At 43.2% G+C, this 23,150-nt stretch overlaps 1 protein-coding gene across 1 annotated transcript in view; it reads left to right on the forward strand.

Annotated features, from left to right (window-relative positions):
• Window positions 1-23,150, forward strand: part of TEX15 (testis expressed 15, meiosis and synapsis associated) — a 42,577-nt gene that overhangs the window by 9,960 nt on the left and 9,467 nt on the right. Inside the window, exons 5-9 of the mRNA XM_051966731.1 lie at window positions 26-188; window positions 4,994-12,787; window positions 12,869-13,914; window positions 20,545-20,612; window positions 22,231-22,541. Coding sequence (XP_051822691.1) covers window positions 26-188; window positions 4,994-12,787; window positions 12,869-13,914; window positions 20,545-20,612; window positions 22,231-22,541 — 9,382 coding nt within the window. The remainder of the gene's footprint in view (window positions 1-25; window positions 189-4,993; window positions 12,788-12,868; window positions 13,915-20,544; window positions 20,613-22,230; window positions 22,542-23,150) is intronic.

Genomic DNA, 23,150 nt, shown 5'->3' on the forward strand with positions numbered 1-23,150 from the left:
ATTTCATTTGCTCCATTTCTTGCAGGTTTACCTCTACGAGTACAACACACTTTCGAAGCCTGTGGACAAGCCCCGGCAGTGTCTTCCCTATGCCACCATAACAGTCAGATTCCTTGGGCAGAAAGCAGAAAGCGGACCAACTATCACGTCCTTGCGGTTTCTCTCTGCGGGATTTCCCAAGTGGCCTGGTAAGCATGTGCCGTCACCTACTGGTTTTCCCCTCTTGGGGCGACTGGAAGACTGAGGCACAGAACATTGTGGCAACCTTGTCTGAGTAGGTGCTTGAAAAGGTGGCATTTTGCCTGGGTCAAATTCTACTTGAATATTTAAAGCCTTGGGATCTCGTGTCTCCTAAGTCAGGGGTGTGCTGGTAAAAAATGTTTAACATTAGGCTCTGGGGTGGAGGAAAGATAATTCCCGTGATTCTGTATCATTAGGGTTTTCTTCCTCCCCCAGAAGTCTTGTCAATCAGCAAGACTATAACTCCAGCCCCGACTTGTGCCTGTGCCCATTTCCAAGGTTCCAGCTGTCTCCAGCCCTGCCTGAGTCTTAGTTGGAGTACTCAAGTCTGCCTCTTACATTCTGGAATTTTCCCAAGAAATTAAGATAGACGGTATCTCTAAAGACTTTGGAGTAGGGAGATTTGTTGGTTGTTGTCCTTTGTTCTCCTAGAGGCCCAAAATGACATCACATGTTAGTGTGACTGACTGTGGCTAATCAGACCAGTGTGAGCTGGGAATGCTCTGCCACAAGGTCGGACATAAATAGTCCCTTTTAAATTTGGGGTGATTTCTCTAACTTTACACATCTTGCATTTCTTCTGAGATAATTCAATCTTGCTTTGCTCATAGCGCATAGCACCTTCTCTGATGAGGGCACGCCATGCTGGGTGGTCCTGTGCCAGTGTCTCCCGTGTCATACAATCAATTCTAAAGTTCTTAAGAGAGACTCTGAGAGTGTCTTTGTATCGCTTTTTCTGACCATCTTGAGAGTCTTTTCCCTGTGTGAGTTCTCATAAAATAATCATTTTGGCAAGTGTGCATTTGGCATTTGAACAGTATGGCCAGCCCAGTGAAGTTGTACTCTATTCAGTAGAGTTGGAATGCTTGGCAGTTTAGTTTGAGAAAGGACCTCGGGATCTGGGATCTTATCCTGCCAGAGATTTTCTGCATTTTCCAACAATTCAAATGGAAGGTGTTTCTGTTTCCTGGCATGGTAGGTAGATGGTAGAGACTGTTTTGGTGCCTTTCTCGGTGCCCCCTTCTTTGAGGACCTGTGGGTTTCCAACTCCAGGACAGGGAGTCTTCCTGAGGGTGGTCTTTAGTTACTGCATGGCAGAGGAAAGGGCAGCAACCTTGAGTACCTGGCTTGCTTCCTTCCTCTGCCAGGGCATTGGGTGACTTCAGGTGTTGGGGTGACTTTTCAGGTGTTCGGGTGACTTCATTCAGGTGTTTGGGTGACTTCAGGATTGCCGTGCCTCTTTCCAAACAAGGGCCTCTTGGGGCTCTGAGGACCTGCCTTGGACACTTTCAGAGTGTTTGACTCATGAAAGGTCACCTTTGTCTTCAGCTCTGCAAGCCTCAGTTTCCTTATCTGTGAAATGAGAGGCCATGAACAAAATAATCCTTGAAACTGCTCTCATTTGGGATGTTATTGGGTCAGGTCCAGATGTGATTTGTCTCCTTACATCTCATTTTTACTTCTGTCCCATGTTGTCTTAGGTAGAGAAAGGGGAGTAGGATTAAAAGCGGGCTTTTACATTTACGCATGCTCCCACTTGTGTGTTTTTGCCTAAGCTGTACTCCCTCTTCATCCATCCCTTTTGGAATCCCTAACTCCCTTGGAGGCTTAATTTAAGCCCTGCTTCCCACACAAGGACTTCTGTTTCCCCAACTAGAATATCCTTATCCCTAAATAATTACTTTGTAATTCTGTATTTTTCATTTCCTTATTTGAATACACTTTGTTCTTTCTTGAGGGGTGAGCCTGCTGTATTTTTATTGACTGATTGATTCTTCAGAAGCTTGTTAAGACCTTGGATTGGGGAAGTGGGAAGAGGTGCTTTTGCTTTTTCTCTACTGTGCATTTACTGTTTTTTCTCTTCCTGAGTGGTACTTTTGTTACCCCCAAAGGCACAGAATTTGAGAGCAGGAGGAGGCTTCCTCAGATCTAGTCCAATCACCTCCATGAGGAATCCCCAGTATAACAGAGCTGATAGACAGAAAGGTCTCTCAGCTTCTGCTGAAAGATGCCCAAGGATTGGGGAACCTATCCCTTTTCTAGGCAGCTTGCTCTACTTGGGGGCTCAGATCTAGTCCAACCACCTCCATGAGGAATCCTCAATATAACAGAGCTGATAGAAAGGTCTCTCAGCTTCTGCTGAAAGATGTCCAAGGATTGGGGAACCTATTCCTTTTCTAGGCAGCTTGCTCTACTTGGGAGGGGGGGGGAGGAGGAAATGGGAAAAGAAGCTTTTTTCTGAACAAAAAGCAAGTCCCTCCTCCACATGACAGCCCTCCAGACCACAGTTCCCATGTCCTCCCTGAGGCTGAACAAGTTCTTTTCCTTCAAGTGTACCTCCTGTGGGTTTGGACTCAACTGTCCCTGTCCTCCTTTATATCAGGATTCTCCTTAAACTGGGTGCTGGGACCCAGGACTCTGGAGGGAGTCTCAGCAGGATAGAGAACAGTGAAACAGCCTTTATTGGTGGCCACATCCCACACTGCCGACTCGTGACTCCCACTGAACTTGCAGTTTCCTAACAAACGCCTAGATCTTTTTCTGAACAGCTGTTGTCTAATTGTTTTCCTCTGTTTAAGGCTTTGAAATTGATTTCTTGTGTTTAAATCTAAGACTTTACATTTGTTCACTTTTGAATTTGAACTCCAAAGTTTTCGCCGGGTGTCCTAGCCCTTTCCTTGTTAGCTATTTCTCCCTGCTTTATGTTACCTGCAGATGTGATAAATAATCTGTTTCTGGAAGTCACTGGATTTTCAGTAACCCAAGGCCACGCAAAGAGCTCTGGGGCACTCCCCTGGAGAGCTCCTGCTGTACCAGCATTGAACCATTTACAACTGTGGCTCTGAGTCTAGCTGTCCCATTAGACCTGCATGCATCTCTATGTGTTATCACCTTGACATTCTATCTTTGTAGCATCGCTATATTCTTTTGGAAATTTTAATAAAGTAAAAAAGAGCTTTAAAGCTCTGTTTGGGATAGAAACCTTGTTACCAATGGAAATGAAGTTAGCCTGGCATGACCTGGCCTGGATGAGATCTAGTGGTGGTTGTTCAGTCATGTCCAGTTCTCCATGACTCTGGTGGGGAGGAGGGGATGTTCTTTGTTTTGCTGTGTTTTTTGTTGCTGTTTTTTTTGGCAAAGATACTATAGAGTGGCTTGACATTTCATTTCCTTCTCCAGTAGATTAAGGCTTGCAGTATATGTAGATGTATGGGGCCAGATTTGATCACTCGCTATCTCTTTAATGAGAGTGCCAAACTTGCAGGTGACATGGGACCAATTCTCTCCGTTTCTCATTTAAAAATCTCTGGTCATAGTCCCAGTGGACTGGTGATGAGATTCTTCCATATCCAGAAAAAGGACTGTGGGGAACAGAGTGTATTTTCACTTTTTTTGCTATTGTTTCTTGCATTTTGTTTTCTTTTCAATTTTTCCCCCTTTTGATCTGATATTTCTTACGCAGCATGATAATTGTGGAAATGTGTATAGGATAATTGTACATGTTTATCATAAAAAAAGAAAAAAGGAAAAGCTGTCTTTGGTTAGGCTGCTCCACACATAGGGAGGGAACTTCTGATGGGAAAATTGCCTCTCATTGCCAGTGCAGAACCACTGTTTACCATCTTAGAATGTTTAGTGACGGGTCAGATTAACTTGCAGTAACAGAGTCACATAGGCAAGATTATGAAAAGAAATTGGGAAAATTGAACCACAATGTTGGTTTTGAGAGTCACCCATTATCTGTTCTCTCAGGCTGTCTACATTAGGTATCGCTCTTATTATCAATTCTCTGGGACAAGTTGTTTTGTTCAAGAGATCATCTCTCCTGAATTTTAATCCAAGGCCTCTAAATCCAGATTTTTGTTATTCAGAATACTTTATCAGACACACTTGTGTAAATGTCATACTTTTCTTTCCCCCTTCCTTCCTAGGTATTGCTATATTAGAAAACTAAATTATCTCCACAATATCTTCACTACTAAAGAATTAACATTGGATTTTCAGTCAGCACTCATTCATTGAGTAGTTAATTTTATGCCAGACATTGTGTAAGTGTTAAGGATACAAAGAAAAGCAAAAACGTGGTTTTCTGATTCTGGGTTAGATTCTGATTCTGATTCTAGTGGCGCTGTGGATAGAGCATCAGCTCTGAAGTCTGGAGGATCCAAGTTCAAATCTGGCCTCAGACACTTAGCACTTCCTAGCTGTGTGACCTTGTCACTTAACTCCAATTGCCTGAGCCAAAAAAAAATCCCATTCTTAAGGGAGATTGCAGGCAAAAAATTAAAAATTGTACAGTAAATACATCTGCATGTTGTATTTATGTATATAAATATATAGAGAGGAAAAAAAATAAAGATAGTGACAGATGGTGTTCTCTGAAGGAACTCTCTAGCAGGTGGTGGGAGGTGAGAGACTTTCTTTTATCAGAAGAAGGTATTTGACATGAGTTTTAAAGATTCCTAGGGGAAACTAAAAAAGGAGTAAGAGGAATTCTAGGTATTGAGAGAGAGCCAGTGAAAATGCCTAAAGCTTAAAGATTTATATAGGAAGGATTGAATGAAAAATTGTCAGATAAAATATATGTTTACTACTTCATCTCTGATAGCAAGTGGTTGGAGTAGATGAGCTCCAAAATCCTTTTCAGGTCCAGAACTTTCTTTTACTCTTAAGTTTTCACCTGACTTTTGTGCCCATCAATTATAGAGAAACAGTTTTCACTTGCATATTTTTTCTTTTTAATTTTTAACAGAAAAAAGAGATTCCTTGAACAACTGTACCATTGCCAAAAGAATTGGAAAGGGAAAAGACGCTACTGTCATCTATGAGCATTTCCCAAAGCCTGCAGATTCCTCAACACAAGACAGCTGCTCCTGTAATTCTGAGATGAATCCTTTGGCCCCTGACACATCTTCTCCCTGTGGAAACGTACAAACAAACAACTTCTTTGCTTTGGGTACCACTGATGGCCAGCCTGAGCATAATTTAGAAGAAAACCACAACCCTTCTCAAGCACAAGCAACAGAGGCTAACCCGCCCCTCCCACCTAGTGTGGACGCCATTCAAAATATGAATGGCGATATGTTGATAAGCTTTAATTACCTTGAAAAATTCCTCAGCACTCTTTCTGCTTCAGTCGCTCTTGCTAACAGCATTGGTACCAGTACCGTGACAACCTCCAAGCTCATCAAGGACCCTAGGCTGCTGAGAAGAGGAGGATCCCGTGATCAAGCAAACCCCGAGACAGGCTCTGGAGAAAATTTGCCATTGGAGAACAGGGAAGAATACCCTGATTCATATGTAAATGCTTTGCCATCCCCTCCCACGGATGCTGCTCTTTCCTCCAGTGCCATCCCCAATGAGCCCGTGGCACTCAGTCAAGACTCCCTTTGTCCTGAGGGTTTGTCCTATGAAGCTGCTTTAAAAAGAATATTCTTTCAGAATTATGACTATGGAACTCTTCATGAGATAACACTGAATAATGCGAAAAAAGACCAACATATTAGTGATTGTCAAGTTGGTCTTTCATATGCTACCAAAGAAGTTGTTCCAGAATGTGAGAACCAGGAATATGGTGATAAAGAAACACATGACTCAAGCCAGATGAACAGAATCCTTCTGCCTATTAAGAAACAAGCCAAGAAAAAGTACATCTCAGAGATAAATCATAACTCTGTAACCCAGGAATTACCACCTGCTGACTTAAAAATTGTACATGAAAGATTTCGACCACCTTCCCCCCTGGAACCTCTTCAGGCTCAACAAGAAAGCAGAAATAAATTCATTCAGGATACTCAAGATATGAAAAATCTGACCCCTGAAACAGAAAACCATTCCAAACAAGGAAAAAATAAACTCTCCAAGAAAAGAAATAGTTATGACTCACCTCATGGAGAAAAGAGGAGTAGCTTAAGAGATAATTATCTTCCCCATGAAAAGCACAAGACTTTGAACTTATCCCACCAAAACGGTGACAAATGTAAAAAACCTCGGAAGCACGGGCCAGCTGTTCCGATGCAATCTTCCCCATCATCTCAAGAGCAAGAAGGGAAGTCAAATCCCAAACATATACCTTTTAAATCAGGAAATAGTTACCTTCCTGTAAATACAGAAAAGTCTTCAAAAAATTGCCTTGAAGAGTGGTTGAAATGTGAAAGAATGTACATTGATAAATATTTTTCCAAAGCTCCAAAAGTAGCATTAAAAATGGGAAATATGCATCTGATACCCATTGATACAAAGGCTGATGCTTCCCAGGAAAAGGACCTCGTCCAGACCAATGAAAAGCCTAATGATTTGATTAATGTCTCATTTGATGCTAAAATGCCCCATTTCAAGGTGATCAGAGATGGGAGTGGGAAGTACCCAGTTGTTCATGGGGAAAATAAAGATGAACCGATGTCTCCAGCTGTCCTACATAAAGATGGCAGACCGAATTTCACTCTTGCTGAAGAAGTTGACAGGAATCAAGATTGCCCTGTATTCTGTGACCCAATGATTGAGAATGATCTGAATGTTTATTATAAGGAACAGGAATTTAGGAATGAAGAAAGCGATGATCCTGAAAGACAGAGGAGACAGAGTTCTTCTGTAGGGAAAAATAGAATGGAAAATATTTATGAAGATGAGAAGCAAGTTGTTTATATGAACAAAAACTGCTCCACTGCTGTCAATGATGAAAGAGAGATTAAGAATGCATGCAGGTCAGAAGTTTTGTATTCTGAAAAGTTTTCATCTACATATAACCTAGCCTGGAAAAAAAGGTATGTGGCTATAGAAACTGCCTTGGTTGAAAATCAAAACAGAATTTCTCCTGGGAATCAAAGAGGGATCCTTCCCAGCAGTGAAAGTAACAACTTACCCATCCCAGTGTTCAATGCTGAATGTGGAAACAACCAAAGGAACTTCCTAGAAATATCAAAAGCTGCCCAGAGCCCCAGTTTTGGAGCACGGGGGACAAATGTATTTGGAGAACATGAAGATGATATGGACTATAGCAAACCCAATGAAGCATGTGAACAGCCAACAATTAATGAGGACCTGAAGGTTCTATTTCCTCAAGATCTGAACTTTAACAATGAGATTGAAGTAGAATCTGAACAATGTGAAGACTCTTTACTGACACAGGACACAGCCGTACCTGAAAATCTGTCTGCTGATGAAATGAACTCTGTGTACCAGCTCTTGGAATCTCGTATAGACTGGGAAAATCTGTTTGGAAGTAGCTGGAAGTCCTCAGAGACTTCCAAGAGTAGTCTGCCACAGGAGGATGGAAGCCAATATTTCCTTAAGGAGAGCAGTTGTATTTATTCTCGGACCCAGGAAAACCACAGGGAGCTTGTAAATCCAGTGGTGGTTCCTGATTTGCAAATTCAAATCACAAATATCATTCAGTCAGAATTCACCCTTTCTCAGGAGCCATTAGCAATGCAGGAAGAGGTGGTGATGTGTGCCACACCAGAGATTGCAGAGGCAGAAATGACTGATGCGTGGCAAGAATTAGAGTCTATGGCTGATCCTTCCCAGTTTACTTGTGAACACACAGACTCCTCTAGTAAAGATGAGCTGGGCCTGAAGGTGTGGCCAGAGGCATCAGAACTTATGAGGGATTTGGTTCTTTCCCCACCTCCTGACTCATCAGTTCACAAGGCAAACAAATACCCCTTAGCACTGTCCCCTCAACCTGCTGCCTCTTCACCACCCACAAAGGATGGAAGTACCTGCTCCCTGGCAAAGCCAAAGGAAGCCCAGAACAAAACTACTAAGGCCAAGGAGGTGGAGTCTAAAAATGGCAAAGGGAAGCTGCCGGCCTCCCTAAAGGACAAAGTCACACCAAGTAGGAACATCAAGTACGCAGAAGCTTATGGAGTAACCCGAAAGACTACTCGGTACCAGTCGTTCGAACAGTTTTCTTCTTTATCAGAAGGACGGATCAAGACCTTTTCACAGTCAGAAAGGCACATCAGAAACGTTCTAAATGCCCTTTATAGCGAAGCGTCCTTGTGCAAAAGCAAACGCCTGTCCAGGAAACTTGACCGAGCTGTGCTCCATTTAAAGAAAGCTCACAGGAGGGTTTATCGGTCCTTGCAGCTCATCACTAAAGTAGGGGAGAAAAGGAGAAACGGCCCTTTGCCCAAATCCTATGAGTTCATACGCAACAGTTTATGGGAATGTTGTGACTTGGAAGGTTATAATTTCCTAACAGAAAGAAGGTATTACTCGAGACATTACTGGCAGAAGAGAAAAGATGACAAACGGGAAGAAAAGAGAGCTTCGGGACTGGAAGTGGTTAGGTCTCGGCCCCCTGCCCCACACTACCAGGGTTATAGCAGTAGCAGCAGCAGCAGAGACCACCAGGGAGTCCGGAGATCACTTTCTATAGAAGGCCTGTCCAGTGAAGTCTCCATAAGTCATGTGAACATCCCAAGAATAACCAGTTCTGACAGACCACATCGCTCTGAGTCTAAGGGTTCAGCACCAAGCAAGGGCAGTTTGAAAGATCCAAGAAGAGGGGCTGAACACCACAAGGAACCTGATGAACAGTTGAAAGCTTTCCCTCCTCCTCATGCTGATGGGGAAAGGAGTTTAGATTTTATCATCCTGTCTACCATTCACACTGAAGAAAGAAGTGAGAGACTCTCTAGTGATGTCAGTTCCAGGGAGGCTTCCTCAGTTGTCCTTAATGCTCCATCTCCAATAGAAAGAAATGTGAAACTTTTCAATGGCCTTGAGGAAAGCAACCTTTCCTGTTTTACCAGTAAACCAGATTTGGAAGGTGATGGTGAGATTCCCTCCAGAGCAAATCCTGACATATTCATTTCCATCTTAAAATCAAAAACAGAACAATTTTTCAATGTCGATGTCTCTAAAACAGATGATTTGAAGTTGCCCAGAGATTTCCCCCAATTGGAAAGTCATCTACCTGCAGTCAGCTCAGAACTGAGGACTGGTTCAGAAGATGTACTTGCGTGCTCAGATAGTATGGCTCCTTGTACAAACCAAGAAAGAGAGAGTGTGTTTCTGAATTTTTCTGGCATCTCTGTTAAAAATAATGAGACCAAATGGCAGACTCCCTACTCTGAGACACTGTCCAGGAGCCTGACAACTGTTAGTAGTAGTAGTCTTGCAACTCGCCATCCATCTTTACAGGAGCAGCCACCACAACAGCTGAAGGAGTGGCCACAGGAGCAGCTGCAAGAGCAGCCACCAGAACAGGTGAAGGACCAGCTACTGGAGAATTCCAAGGACCAGCCACAAGAGCAGCCACAGAAGCAGCTGCAAGAGCAGCCACCAGAACAGCTGCAAGAGCAGCTACCAGAACAGCTGAAGGAACAACCCAAGGACCAGCCACAAGAACAGCCACAGATGCAACTGCAGGAGCAACTAGAACAGCCACAGATGCAAATGCAGGAGCAGCTAGAACAGCCACAGATACAACTGCAGGAGCAGCTGCAAGAGCAACCACCAGAGCAGCCCAAGAACCAGTCCCAAGAACAGCCACAAATGCAACTGCAGGAGCAATTGCAGGAGCAGCTAGAACAGCCACAGATGCAAATGCAGGAGCAGCTAGAACAGCCACAGATACAACTGCAGGAGCAGCTGCAAGAGCAACCACCAGAACAGCTGAAGGACCACCCACTGGAGCAGCCCAAAGACAAGTTGCAAGAACAATCACAGATGCAACAGCAGGAACAGCTAGAACAATCACAGATGCAACTGGAGGAGCAGCTAGAACAGCCACAGATACAACTGCAGGAGCAGCTGCAAGAGCAACCACCAGAGCAGCCCAAGAACCAGTCCCAAGAACAGCCACAGATGCAACTGCAGGAGCAGCTAGAACAGCCACAGATGCAGCTGCAAGAACAACCACCAGAACAGCTGAAGGACCAGCCAGTTGAGCAGCCCAAAGACCAGCTGCAAGAACAATCAGAGATACAACTGCAGGAGCAGCTAGAACAGCCACAGATGCAACTGCAGGAACGACTGCAGGAGCAGCTAGGACAGCCACAGATACAACCGCAGGAGCAGCTGCAAGAGCAACCATCAGAGCAGCCCAAGAACCAGCCACAAGAACAGCCACAGATGCAGGAGCAGCTGCAAGAGCAACCACCAGAACAGCTGAAGGAGCAGCCACCGGAACAGACCAGGGACCAGCAACCAGAGCAGACCAGGGACTGGCCACTGGAGCAGCCCAAGGACCAGTTACAAGAACAATCACAGATGCAACTGCAAGAGCAGCTGCAAAGGCAACTACCAGAACAGCTAAAGGACCAGCCGCAAGAACAATCACAGATGCAACTGCAAGAGCAGCTAGAATTGCCACAGATGCAACTGAAAAATCAATCACCAGAACAGCTAAAGGACCAGCCACTGGAGCAGCCCAAAGACCAGCCACAAGAACAATCACAGATGCAACTGCAGGAGCAGCTAGAACAGCCACAGATGCAATTGCAAAAGCAATCACCAGAACAGCTAAAGGACCAGTCAGTGGAGCAGCCTAAGGACCAGACACCGGAACAGCCCAAGGATCAGCCACAGAAGCAACTGCAGGAGTGCCTGCAAGAGCAGCCACAGAAGCAACTGCAGGAGCAGCTGCAAGAGCAACCAAAGGACCCACTACTGGAGCAGCCCAAAAAACAGCCACAGAAGCAATTGCAGGAGCAAGTACAGGAGCAGATGCAAGAGCAGCCACCAGAACAGCTCAAGGAGCAGTTGCAGATCCAGCCACCGGAGCAGCCCCAGAAGCAACCGCAGGAGCAACCACAGGAACAGATGCAAGAGCAGCCACCAGAACAGCTCAAGGACCAGCCCAAGGGCCAACTGCAAGAACAGCCACAGAAGCAAGTGCAGGAACAGGCGCAGGAGCAGCTAAAGAAGCAGCCAAAGGAGCAACTACAGGAGCAGCTGCAAGAGCTGCCACAACTGCAAGAGCAGTTGCGAGAGCTATCACAGGAGCAGCTGCAGGGGCAGTCACAGCTTCAAAATGATGGAGAGGGTGCTTTAGGTACAATTGAGATGCCTGAGCCACTTGTAAAGAAAAATTGCAAAGAAAACACTGTTGAGGTGGTCCTTATGAACACCTCCTTGGAGAATACCAAAAGTTCCTCATCACAAAAATCCTTGGTAAAGAAAAATGATAGAAAAAGACCGTTAAGACCCGTAGAAAAGGAACAATGGCCAGAAAAGGGAGTAAAAAAATCAAATGTTTTTACAGGACCTTTGGAGAAATGGCCTATTCGAATAGTAAGCCTGAGTAAAAAGGTCCGGGCCTGGGACAGGTCTCTTGCGGTGGCTGCCCCATGTAGTAAAAAGGCACGCCATCAGGAGGGCAGAGTAGAAGTAGATGATGAGCCGGCTCTCTCCTCCAGTGCACTTCCAGCCGCAGGGATGGGTGATCCTGTCTGCAGATGGAAAGGAGCTCCCCAGATGAGTATCATGAAAATGCACTTGGGGATTCCTGAGGTTACCCCTGCTCAGCAGCCAGAGGAGGGTCACTCTTCCAAGGACCCCACAACACTCATCGTGAAACTGTCTAGAATTCTGCAAAAAGCAGACAAGTTATCCACTCTGAAGAGTTTACAAGAACAAATAAAAACATGTCAAACTGTCCTTCCTTTGTTCATTGAAGCTTTTGAAAGAAAACAAAAATGTTCCTTTAAACATGTGCTGATTTCCCGGGAGTTGCTGGTGGAAGGGAATGGTTGGAATAACTGTAGATACCGCCTCCACCCATGGGCTGTAGATTCTCTAGTAGAACTCCAGATGATGATAGGAACCATGCAGTTCATTGAGAATAAGAAGAGTCTCTTGGGCAGTGAGCCCACATTCCGCAGCTTCCTGTGGTATGATGCTTCATTTTATGGAGAGCTGCTCCGTGGGAATCAAGGCTACCAGCAGCAGTCCTGTCTCTACCCAGCTTTCCAAGACAGCCTCAAGTACAATGCATTCAGTGAGTTACAGCACTACCGTGGTCAGTTAATCAAACTGTTAGAAGAAGCCAGAAAGGGGAACAAATCCTACTATGCTATCTTGAAATACAAACGACAAATTGAGGAGTGTGAAGATATTATGAAACACTGCTCCAATTACTTTGATTTTATACTTTCTGCACCACTCACCTGTGGGGTCAATTTTGGAGACAATTTGGAAGATTTAGAGAGTTTAAGGAAAAGCGCTTTGGAACTGATCAGTAACCAGGACCATCTCCCTAAAATTCAGTCTTGTCCTGGGAAACAAGACCATCTTTGGATCATCATGGAAATGATCTCCTCCAAGATGCACTTTATAAAAAACTCTGAATCAATTAGTATGAAGATATCCCTCTATGGTCTGGAACACATCTTCTTTGATGCTGCTAAAAGTCTTGTTTGGAAAGAGAAGGGCCCTTCAGTTAGCAAAAGCAACTCTCCCAAGAGGAAAGAAGAACTCACATTTAACCAATGTGCACTTAAGAAATTTCAGCAGATCTATGAGACTCTAGAAGCTGACGGACAAGCGGAAGCTGTTTCCAAAGATTGCCTTGAGGAAACTCTTGGAAATACTCTCAGTAAGCACTGTGACTGCTTAATGGGAGAGGGGCTTGGAAAGGGAAGTTTCAGATTTAGTGATTCTCTCTTCTCTCTCCCAGATATTTGCTGCGTTGGAGAAATATTAGACCAAGCGGAATCTGCTGACCTGAAACAGTTAGAGGAACTTACAGTGAGATGCACAAGCCACCTAGAGACCTTAAAGAAGCGCTTTCAGATTCTGCAGGAGGCCCCTGTGGACAGCCTCTTGATTACCGAAGACAATGTGCTGGATGTGTTCAATAAGCATAGCCATCAGGTAGTCATCCTGAAGCCTGAAACTGTTGAGATGTACATAGAAATGGTCATGCTTGCTGAAACAATTCACTTCCTGAAAAATGTCAAGGCCAAAAAGCTGAACAAACCAAGATTCCGGGGAATGCTATGGTTTGATTTGTCTCTCCTTCCAGAGCTGATAGAAAACCAAGAAAAAAATGCTTCCTTTTCATTGCTAAAAGAGAATGTGGCAACCTGCTTGTGGGAGGCAGTGGAGGTAGCTATCCTGGAACTCAAGGATGAGGCAGCTGTTATCTGCGAGTACCCAGAAGGGGCCAACTCCTCATATGCCCTCCAGCTGCTGTCTAGAGAACTCACAGAACTCTCCGAAATAAGGACACTCCTTGAACAATCCAATCCACCTATCGCCACATATGTGGACCTCATGCCTTACACCATGTCAGTAAATTATGGCACGACTCTTTCTGAACTTGAGCATAATTATAACCAGTTTTCCGAGTTGTTGCAAAACCTAACTTTGGCTTCCCGGAAAGATCTGGGGAAAATGGCCCATATCATGAAAGTCATGAAGACCATACAGTACCTGAAAGTCTCCTGTGCCAAAATGGGAAGCTGTAATGTTTCCCTTTTCACCTGTCAAATGTTCTCCAATTCAGAAAGGGCCTGCCAGGAAATCAGGGTCATTCATAAGATGAAGCCCAGCATGGTTGCCAGAAAACTGGAGACCTGTTGCAGGGAATCACCATCTCTTTTGGTCTTACCCCACAAAGATCCAGCTGTCTCTAAAAAAAGATCTTTTGCTTTCGCTCTTTGTGAAAGCCACCAAGAGCAGATAGAAAGTCCTGACCTGCCAAGTCACAAAAAAGCAAAGGTAAGGATGTCTTCAAGTCTCGATCGATGTCTCCCCCACAAAGTTCCTACTTCTGCCCTTCCTCTGTTTCTCCCAACACTTTTCCTGGGTTTCTGTTCTGCACCTAACTCATCCCTTGTCTAAGTTATTTTTGTGCTCATCTCTCCCGATGTTGGACTTTTAAGCTTCCCAAGGGTAACACCTGTGTCGTTTATCTGGTTTTGAAGTACCCAGCATTAGATCATACATCAGAGCACTTTGTTGGTAACTAAAGTAAATTGAAAAGTATCATCAGGCTGCATTTCTTTTTTCATAATTTAAATAAAATTACCCTTTGAATAAAATTAGCACCAACTGCTTCCTGCTGCAGAACTTAAGAAAAGTGGGGGTAGGGGAAGAGTGAGGAACTCTTCACTCTTTCTTGACAAAACTGAATTATTAGTCCAACTGGCTAGTGCTTTCTAGATCGGAAGTCATTCTTCATTTGTACAGGAGGTAGGCTGATGTTCTGGCAAATGTAAAGAATGAGGTCAAAAGATTAAACTTATCTGCATCCAGAGAGAAAACTATGGAAACTGAATGTAAATCCACTCATGCTATGTTCACTTATTTTTTCTTTTTCTTTTTTCTTTTCCTCTTGCAGTTTTTCTCTTTTGTTCTGATTTTTCATAAAGAAATGCATGTTTTTTTTAAAGTGACCAGAAAAAAAAGGCAATAGAAAAAGGAAAAAAAAATTAAGTTTACAAGTCGCACTGGATGATCTTAGTCAAGTTTCCAACTTCCCCTGGATCTCCCTTTTATCAAATGTAATATATTGAAGGGCTTAGTTTTGTGTCTCTTTATGTTAATCTGTGGTCCTGCAGTATCCAGCCCTTCTTGGTTGCACAGCCATGTCCACAGTGGTATTGCATAGCTAAGTTCCATACAGGTCCAAATGTGAAACCAGAGGAGGGAATAATGACTTAATTTTTGTTTTTTGATTAAAGCTTTTTATTTTCAAAACATAACCCTTTCAAAACATTGACCCCTGCAAAACCTTTTGTTCCAATTTTCGCACCCTCTCCCCTAGATGGCAAGTAATCCAATATATGTTAAACGTAGTAAAAAATGTGTTAAATGCAATGTATGCATACATATATATTCAATTATCTTACTATACAAGAAAAATCAGATCAAAAAAGGAAAAATGAGAAAGAAAACAAAAAGTGAAACTGCTATGTTGTTTTCTACACTCCATTCCCACAGAATGACTTAATTTTTAAAAACCTATAGTGGAGCCATTTTTATGTTCTTCACTAGTTCATTTCTACTTTGTCACGACCCAGCCTGTCATAATCCATTCAGGCACTGTATTGAGCAACAGGATATTAAAAAACTAGAAAATACTGTAATGTAAGAACATACACATAACATATTTGCAATAAATAGACAGTTGTCAGGAGCTGGCTAGGGAGGTGCTCGTGCTTAGAGGGAGCAGAAAAGAACTTTTATTGGACCAGAGAGCACATGCTCTGAGTCTCTAAGAAATCACGAATTCTTGAAATGGAAGTGGTCTTTGAGGACTTAGCCAGAAGGGCCAGTTGTCCTTTAAAGAAAAAAAAAGAAAAGGAAAAATATATAAAATGGTCCAAATGAGTGAGCATTTCTTGATATGGTTGCACTGTTGAATTTTGCATTGTCTATTTCCAGGGAGCTGGAACCAATTCCCATATTTTACTTAATGACAATTGAATATAGTATGAATTCAAATACATGTACTTCTTAGAGGGACTCATTGTTCCCACTCATCAAGACCTTACTGAATGAGGAGGCTGGAAAAAGGTAGCATGAATTCAGTTGTGAATGCCAGACAGAATATGTATTTGACACTGGAGCCATCAGAGAGAGAAGGGAGGTCACCAGAGTATACCTTGACTAACTAGGGACTGACATGGTTGTTCACACCTGGGCTTGGAGAACAACTCTTTGATGGGTGTATGGGGAATTAAAAGGTTGGGATATATGATTTAGCAACTGAGTTGCCATGTGAGGACAGAGGGAGAATGTGAACTTGAAGACCCGCTGAGTTTGGGAGACTGAAAAGATAGGAGTGTGTGTGTGTGTGTGTGCGTGCGCACGTGCGCACACAAGAGTTTTTAAAATTTTAATTCTAAGATTTCAGTTTAATCAAGTTCATTTTTAGCTCATTCATCTTTTCTGAGATTGGTTATTTAGATTCTTTATTTCTTGATCTTTATTCTTGATAGTTCATTTTTAGCTCATTCATCTTTTCTGAGATTGGGTTATTTAGGTTCTTTATTTCTTTATCTTTATTCTTGATATTTTACATTCTTGTAAATATGCATCCAATAAGGTGTCATTTTAATTGGCATATAATTGAGCAAAATAGTCTCTTTATTCTTTTATTCTTTGTTTTCATTCAATATAAATTAATTTTCATTTTGGTATTGGTAATCTATTTTTTCTCTTTTATTTTTTGGTTCCAAAATAAATTCTCTAATTTTAGTTATTTGCAAAATGAGATTTTAGATTTTGTTAATCTCTTATTTGCTTTTCAGAATTTCTATTTCATTGTCTATGATTTGGTTTTTAAATTTTTTGTTTTGTTTTGTTTTGTTTTTTGCATTCTCAGTTTATTGATCTTTTCTTTTTCCCCTTTGTTGAGGAACATATTTAGAGATTTAAAATTTCCTCAAAGACCTCTTTGGTCACATTCCCAAACATTTTGGTATATTGTTTTCTCATTATATATGAGGTGGTGCTTCTGATGAAATTATCTTTTGGTATTATGATTTGTTTGATCTCTTAATTTGTTTGGATTAATCTGTTTTTATTGCATTGTGATCAGAAAAGTATATGTTTACTATTTCTGCATTTTCATGAGTCTTTTATGCCCTAATATATTGTCAGTTTTTGTAAAGGTTTCATACATAAATGAGCATACTTCTATTCAATAATTAATTAACTATTCAGTAATCATCAAAGATTTATCATATCTTAACTTTTCTTAAATTCTATTCAAGTCCTTAATTTATTTCTTTGTGGCCTTTTTTAGATTTGTGTTAATAATAGTATTTTTATGGTAGTTAGATGACACAGTATATAAAACGCGGGGCCTGTAGTTAGGAAGACCCATCTTCCTGAGTTCAAATCTGACCAGAGATACTTACTAGCTGGATTAGCCTGGACAAGGCACTTAACCCTCTTTGCCTCAGTTTTCTCATCAAATGATCTGTAGAAGGAAATGGCAAACCAACTCCAGTATCTTTGACAAGAAAATCCTAAATGGGCTCACAAGGAGTTGGACATAACTGAAATGACTTAACAATAATAAAGTATTTATATGACACTTTAAAGTTTTAAAAAATTGTTCATATATTATCTCATTTATCAAAATTTGAAAAGGGTATATTTAGGTCCTGAAATATTAATAGTTTTACTATTTTCCCTTATAGCCTGTTTAGTTTTTCCTTTAAGTATTTGGATATTATATCATTTGGGGAATTTGTTGAATATTGATACTAATTTATTTTCTTTAAAGTCATTTCCCTATTAATCTTTAAAATAAGTCTCTTTTTGCTGATTCCTCTCCTAAGATCATGACTGTTAACCTTATTTTTATTTATTTCTAAAGAAAAACAACAAATTCTCCTTCAATCCTTGTTTTAACTGTGTGTGAATCATTATGGTACTTATTGCTTCATGTTGTTGTCCCTTTCTCATCCATTGTTTTCCTCTTCCATTACATTAGTATATTTGTCCCATTGACAGTCAGTGTTAAAATTTTATATTTTCTCTCCATCCTGTTCTTTTATGATTTATCTTCTCTTTGTTTCCTATTCTCTTTACAAAAAAGAGGTAGTAAGACTGGTGTGTAATTAGTATTTGTCTTTTGGTACTCTTAGAGCTCGATGCACTATACGTGCTCAATACCATGTTTCTAAAATCTTGCCTTTCTTTTCTCCCTCTCAGATGTGCCAATCACATTTTTAGAAACGTTTTCCCTCTTAAATCCTGCTTCAAGATTAACTTTATTAGGTTGGAATTTATTTTGCTTCTATGTATTCTCTTTATGGATCCACCTGCATTTTTATCCCCACATCCCTTTTCCAAAATCTTTTCTGTTTCCCAGTGGAAAAAAGTATTTCTGTACCAAACTTCTGTGAGTGTGTATATATGTGCACATTCATGCATATTACATAGTGGGTGGGAAGGTTTGGAGGGGGGAGGGAGGAGGATGTGAACATGACTAATGTGGAAATATATTTGTATGATTTTCTATATGTAATATTTGAATTTTTCTTTCTCAGTGGCTGGACAGGGTGAAGGAAGGGAGAGGATTTGGAATTGAAAATAAATTAAAATGAAAAGAAAAAAGATGATGTTTTGTACATATTTGACATATCCAGTAGGCACTTAGTGAGGTAGTCTGACTAGCTTTGGTGTGAGATTTGAGTTGGAAATAAAGATCTAGGAAAGAAAAGTCCCCTTAGAAAAGATGTAAAAAGACCTAGATACAGGGTATTGACTTGAGGAACACCCAACTCACTTAGATGATGATCTCAAAAAAAGGAGTGGCCAAGGTCAGAGTTGGAGAGAAAACGAGGAACAGTGTGTCAGGAGACTGGTATTACTGGAAGATCAAGAAGCAATCAGGAGTCACTGAGGACATTTGAGTTGAGAAGTGTGATATGTTCAAGCCTATGCAGAATTTCCCAATATTGGTGGGGGGCAGAAAGACCTTTGAGAGGCTCCTGCTCCAATAGTTCTAATTCTAATAAGGGGTGTTAGAGGAACAAAGAGACGACTTAGGTCTTAGGGAGCTCAGAAAAGGAGACCCAAACAAGTGGGACAGCTTTGAAACTAACATGTTGTATGTAAACTTGATGAAGTTTAGATTTGGGGAACCCAAATGAAATTGGGGTTTCTGGTGGTCAGGAAATTAAGTGAAGTGTAGTGGCAGGTTTGGGATTCAAGGAATCAAATGGAGAGGTTTGTCTCCCCTGCAACCCCTTGGGATTTGGCACAAGCATAGATTCTCTATAAAGGAATTTACAAACCCGAAAACCTAGATTGATAAGAGAGGTTTATTATGGGGATTGGAAGTAAGGTTCAAGTCTAATTAAGGAAATAAGTGAGAGTAAAGAGGTACTGGAAACAGTATTCCAGTGGGCAGAGACCCTTGGTTGCCAAGCATGGTATAGCTGGCATGTTTGGAAATTCTGCAAAGAGAGGGTTTTAGTTTGGCTCTTTTATAATAGGGGGCTTTGGCTACAAGCTGAAGGGGGCTCGTGGGTGGAGTTCCAAGTTGGCTCCTCACTGGGTTTCAGTTAGGGCTAGAATTTGAATTGAATTCAGTGGGTTTCAGGACTGAGCTGACCCATCCAGATAACAAAGATGAAACTGGGAAAGGGCATTCCTGTTGCAGACCAAAGTGACCAGTCCTCTTATGGGGGTTCACCATATTTGATGAATAAATCCCATTAATAACATGAACTGTGCAGTTCAGCAGAGCCCCCAAGGGACTAGGGAGATTTCCAGCTGGAGAGGTGGTGTGAGTAAACAAAGGGAACTGATGAGGGTCTAGTGTGACACCAGGTTTACTTATGCCTTCAGCACAAATGTTTTGGTGTTCTGACTTGATCCTACTGGGAATAAAAGTGCTGTTTAGGATGTTCCTAGATTTCATGCTAGAATGGAACTCAGGGACTATCTAATGTTGAAATTCTTAAACCAGACTCCATGAATTATTGTGTTTTCATTGAATAAATTTTCTTTATAATTCTCTATATTCTATTGTGCTTTTAAACCATGATTCGGAGAAGGGATCCATATCATAGACTTCATTAATCTTGATTGGGAAACAGCTTAACAAGAATTGAGGGACTTGGTGATTTCATCAGTAAGCAAAGGGTTATTCAGCATCTGTTTGGGGCCGGGTACCATACTGAGGGCAGAACCAAGCAAAGTACAGCCCCACTTTGTAATGGGAGAAACATATAAATAACTCAGGTGTATGAAAGACAAAGTGGATGGTAAGGAAAGCATCTGTGAAAGGACTGGAAGAGCCTGCAGAAAGCAGGTCTTGGGGAAGCCATTGGTGTGGAGTAAAGAGGAAGGAAGTTCCTGGTATAGATGTTTTATCAAATGGAGAGTCAGATTTAAGAAGCTGCTATTAGGCCACATGGAAGGAATAAAGTTTTAAAAGCTATAAAAAAAAATTAGAGCCACCTTGTGATTTTTGGTGGGTAAAAAGAGGAATTTGGTTTTGATTCTTGAGGTAATAGAGACCCCTGATGATGTCGTCGGATGTGCACTAGATAATCACTCTGGTGGGTGAGTGAGGCTAGACCATAGTGAAGAGAGGACGGAACCCCTGTGGAGGCTAAAATTCAACAGGGTGCAACTCAAGATGCTGGGGAAGGGAGCACTTGTGTGAGACACACTGGGGAGCTGAGAATGACAAGGCCGCTTCTCCTTGCTGGGGTGATGGGGTCATTGAAGGAGCTGCTTATGGGCATGTGTGTGTGTGTGTGAGACATTGGGGGTTGGCAGTGGGCAAGGGGGATCCATAGCTAAAACTAAAACAGAGCTTACCAGAAGGTTATTGATATTGTGACCTCCATTTTGGTTTGCTTGGTCTCTCCACAGATAGATGACCTTCTCATTACCGAGGTTGAGAAAACCAAGGAGCCAAAGGAGCCCCTTCACGATACAAGGTACAAAGATAAAAGCAAACTTCTACAGACAGACCCCAGACTTCTATAACTCTTAGTGTCTAAGTAAGAGTCCCTTCTATAGTATGAACCAGTTCTATAGTACTGGTTATCCAGCTTCTGCTTCCATAACTCACTTTCTGCCCAAGAGGCTCGTTGTGATCTTTTTTTAATTTAATTTTTAAAAGAAATTTCTTTTTTTCCCATTGTGATTTTTAAACGGAACCAAAATCTATAGCTTAGACTCATTAGCCTCATTCTGCCAAACCCAAACACTTTGCCACATCATGACTCCACAAATCCTAAAAACCAGAGATGTCATGTTCCTTTTGGTTCTGTATATTATGGCCCTGGGAGCCAGAGTCATCATGTTCTTCTTGGTTATCTCAAAGCTAAAGCTCCCTAGTTTCTTCAGATGATAATTACGTGATGTGTTTCCAAGTATCCTTCAGCATTTTGGGATTACATGATAATTTTTCAAACCTACCCCTTCTCAGAAGATTCCTTGTCAAGGGCCTCTCTCTCCTTCCCCCAGCCTCTCAATGTTTATGTCTGTATGTGTGAAGAGTGAGTGAATCTATGTACCTAGCTTGAGTGCATAATATATATGGACAAGGTATATGTGTGTATGATGTATATAGCATCTACGTATTTATGTGAATATAATATATGTGTGCCTACATAGATGTGCATGTATGTACGTACGCACATACATATAGATGTAGGGTGTGAGTACATGGTAGACGTGCACATTGGTGTATACGTGTGTGTATATGCTGTCAGAAGAGAAGTGTGTGTGTAGCATGACACTCACTTGCCTCTCAAGGTCTCGGTTTGCTCGTCCTAGGGAGAAGACAACAGATGGGGGAGGCCCTCCAGACCCCATCCCCCATCCCTGTCTGAGCCAGACAAGGCCGAGGTCCCCCAGTGGGCCTGCGCAGGGCTTTCTAGGCCCTAGCTGCCTGTTCCTGCTGCAGGGCCTTCCCAAGGACAGCCCTCCAACTGCCAGAGGCATGGCTGGGAAGCAGGAGAGCCCCATGGACATGGGCGGGAGAAGCCCGCCTGAGAGCCTAAGGAAGAGAAGCTGGTCTGAGGGGACCCTCCCCGGAGTTCCAGGCCTCTCCCCCCAGACTGCCAAAGCCTCTCTTGCTTCCCTGGCAGATGCCCTTCAGGCCACGCCCCTTTTAACAGCTGCCAACTTCCCTAGGGAAGCCAGCCTTCATTCTGCTGCCCAGGCAGAATTCTCAGGCTTCGTCTCCCCAGACCACAAGATGCTCCTGGACGGTGCTAAAAGTATCCAGCCCCCAAGCACCACCTCCCCAGACCAGGTGGCTGTTGCCGCACAGTCCGGCTGCTCTGACCCCTCTGAGCCACTGGCCAGTCCGCCCCCAGCTCCTCACCAGCCTGAGCCCCCAGACCAGCTGGCCCCAGTGTCCTCAGGGGTGTGCCCCGTCTTGCAGCAGCAGCAGCAGCCTGAGAACATGCCTGGGGGCTGCTGCAATGGCTCCTCCCAGACCACCCCCCAGACCACCTCCCAGGGGTCCCAGACGTCCCAGGCTTGGGCTCACTCTTACCACCACTTCTATCCTTACCATTCATGGTGTGTCTACCACTACTGCAGCGGCAATGGCAGTTCCGTCACCCAGACCTACCAAGGGATAACGTCTTGTGAGGAACAGCCCCTTCCAGCGGCCGTGGCTTTGACCCCCATCTATCACGTCCCTGCCAATCTGCTCCGCTGCCCAGGCCCCGAGGACCCCCAGAGCAGCAGCTGCGGACAGGCACTGGTGCCTGTGCAGGGACTCGGCTTCTGTGCCTCTCACGGCAGCCTCTTCGCCGCTCCGCCTTGCGCAGCCAGCCAGGCTCTGCTACCTGTCCCCTACCCCTGCCCTCCTCGTCCAGGCTTGTTCCCAGGAGTGACCTGCATATGTGGTGAGTACTATGAGCTCCGGTGGGGCTGAGGGCTGGGCGGGATGCAGGAGCTCCTCATCCTTGGCCAGCTGGGCCCTGTCACAGTGAGTGGAGCTCAGAATCCAGTGGTACCCAGGGGCAGCTCCTGGCACCAGGGGGCTTATAAAGGGTGGAGGAGTGTCTGGCCTCCCCAGCTTTCAGATGTCTCGCTGGGCCCAAAGCTCTCTGGCTTGTCAGTTTCCCCTTTTGTGCGTTTTTTTAAATACTTCAGTGATCTTTTTTTTTTTTTTCATCATCATGGATCTCTTTCCCTTTCCCCAGCACCCACCCTCTGCCATTAAAAGAAAAGAATTTCTGCTGTTGACTAAGCACAGCCAAGACCAAACTCTCCCAGGCCATGTCTGCAAGGCCCAGGGCTCTCTGTCTCAGGAACTGGGGAGAACAGCCTTCATCATGAGGAGTCCCTCAATCATTGTCTTGCAGCGATGTTGTTGTCCCTGGAGAAGTGCTTGCCCCCTTCTCCCCGAGCCAGTTCACTGAGCTCTCCCCAAGTTTGCAGAGACCACTGCCCCATTTGTCCTTCCTTATGGCACACAGGACGACTCCACCACAATCATACGGCGTCATTTG

Source organism: Antechinus flavipes, chromosome 6, assembly GCF_016432865.1.
Source record: "Antechinus flavipes isolate AdamAnt ecotype Samford, QLD, Australia chromosome 6, AdamAnt_v2, whole genome shotgun sequence".
NCBI classification, from domain to species: Eukaryota; Metazoa; Chordata; class Mammalia; order Dasyuromorphia; family Dasyuridae; genus Antechinus; species Antechinus flavipes.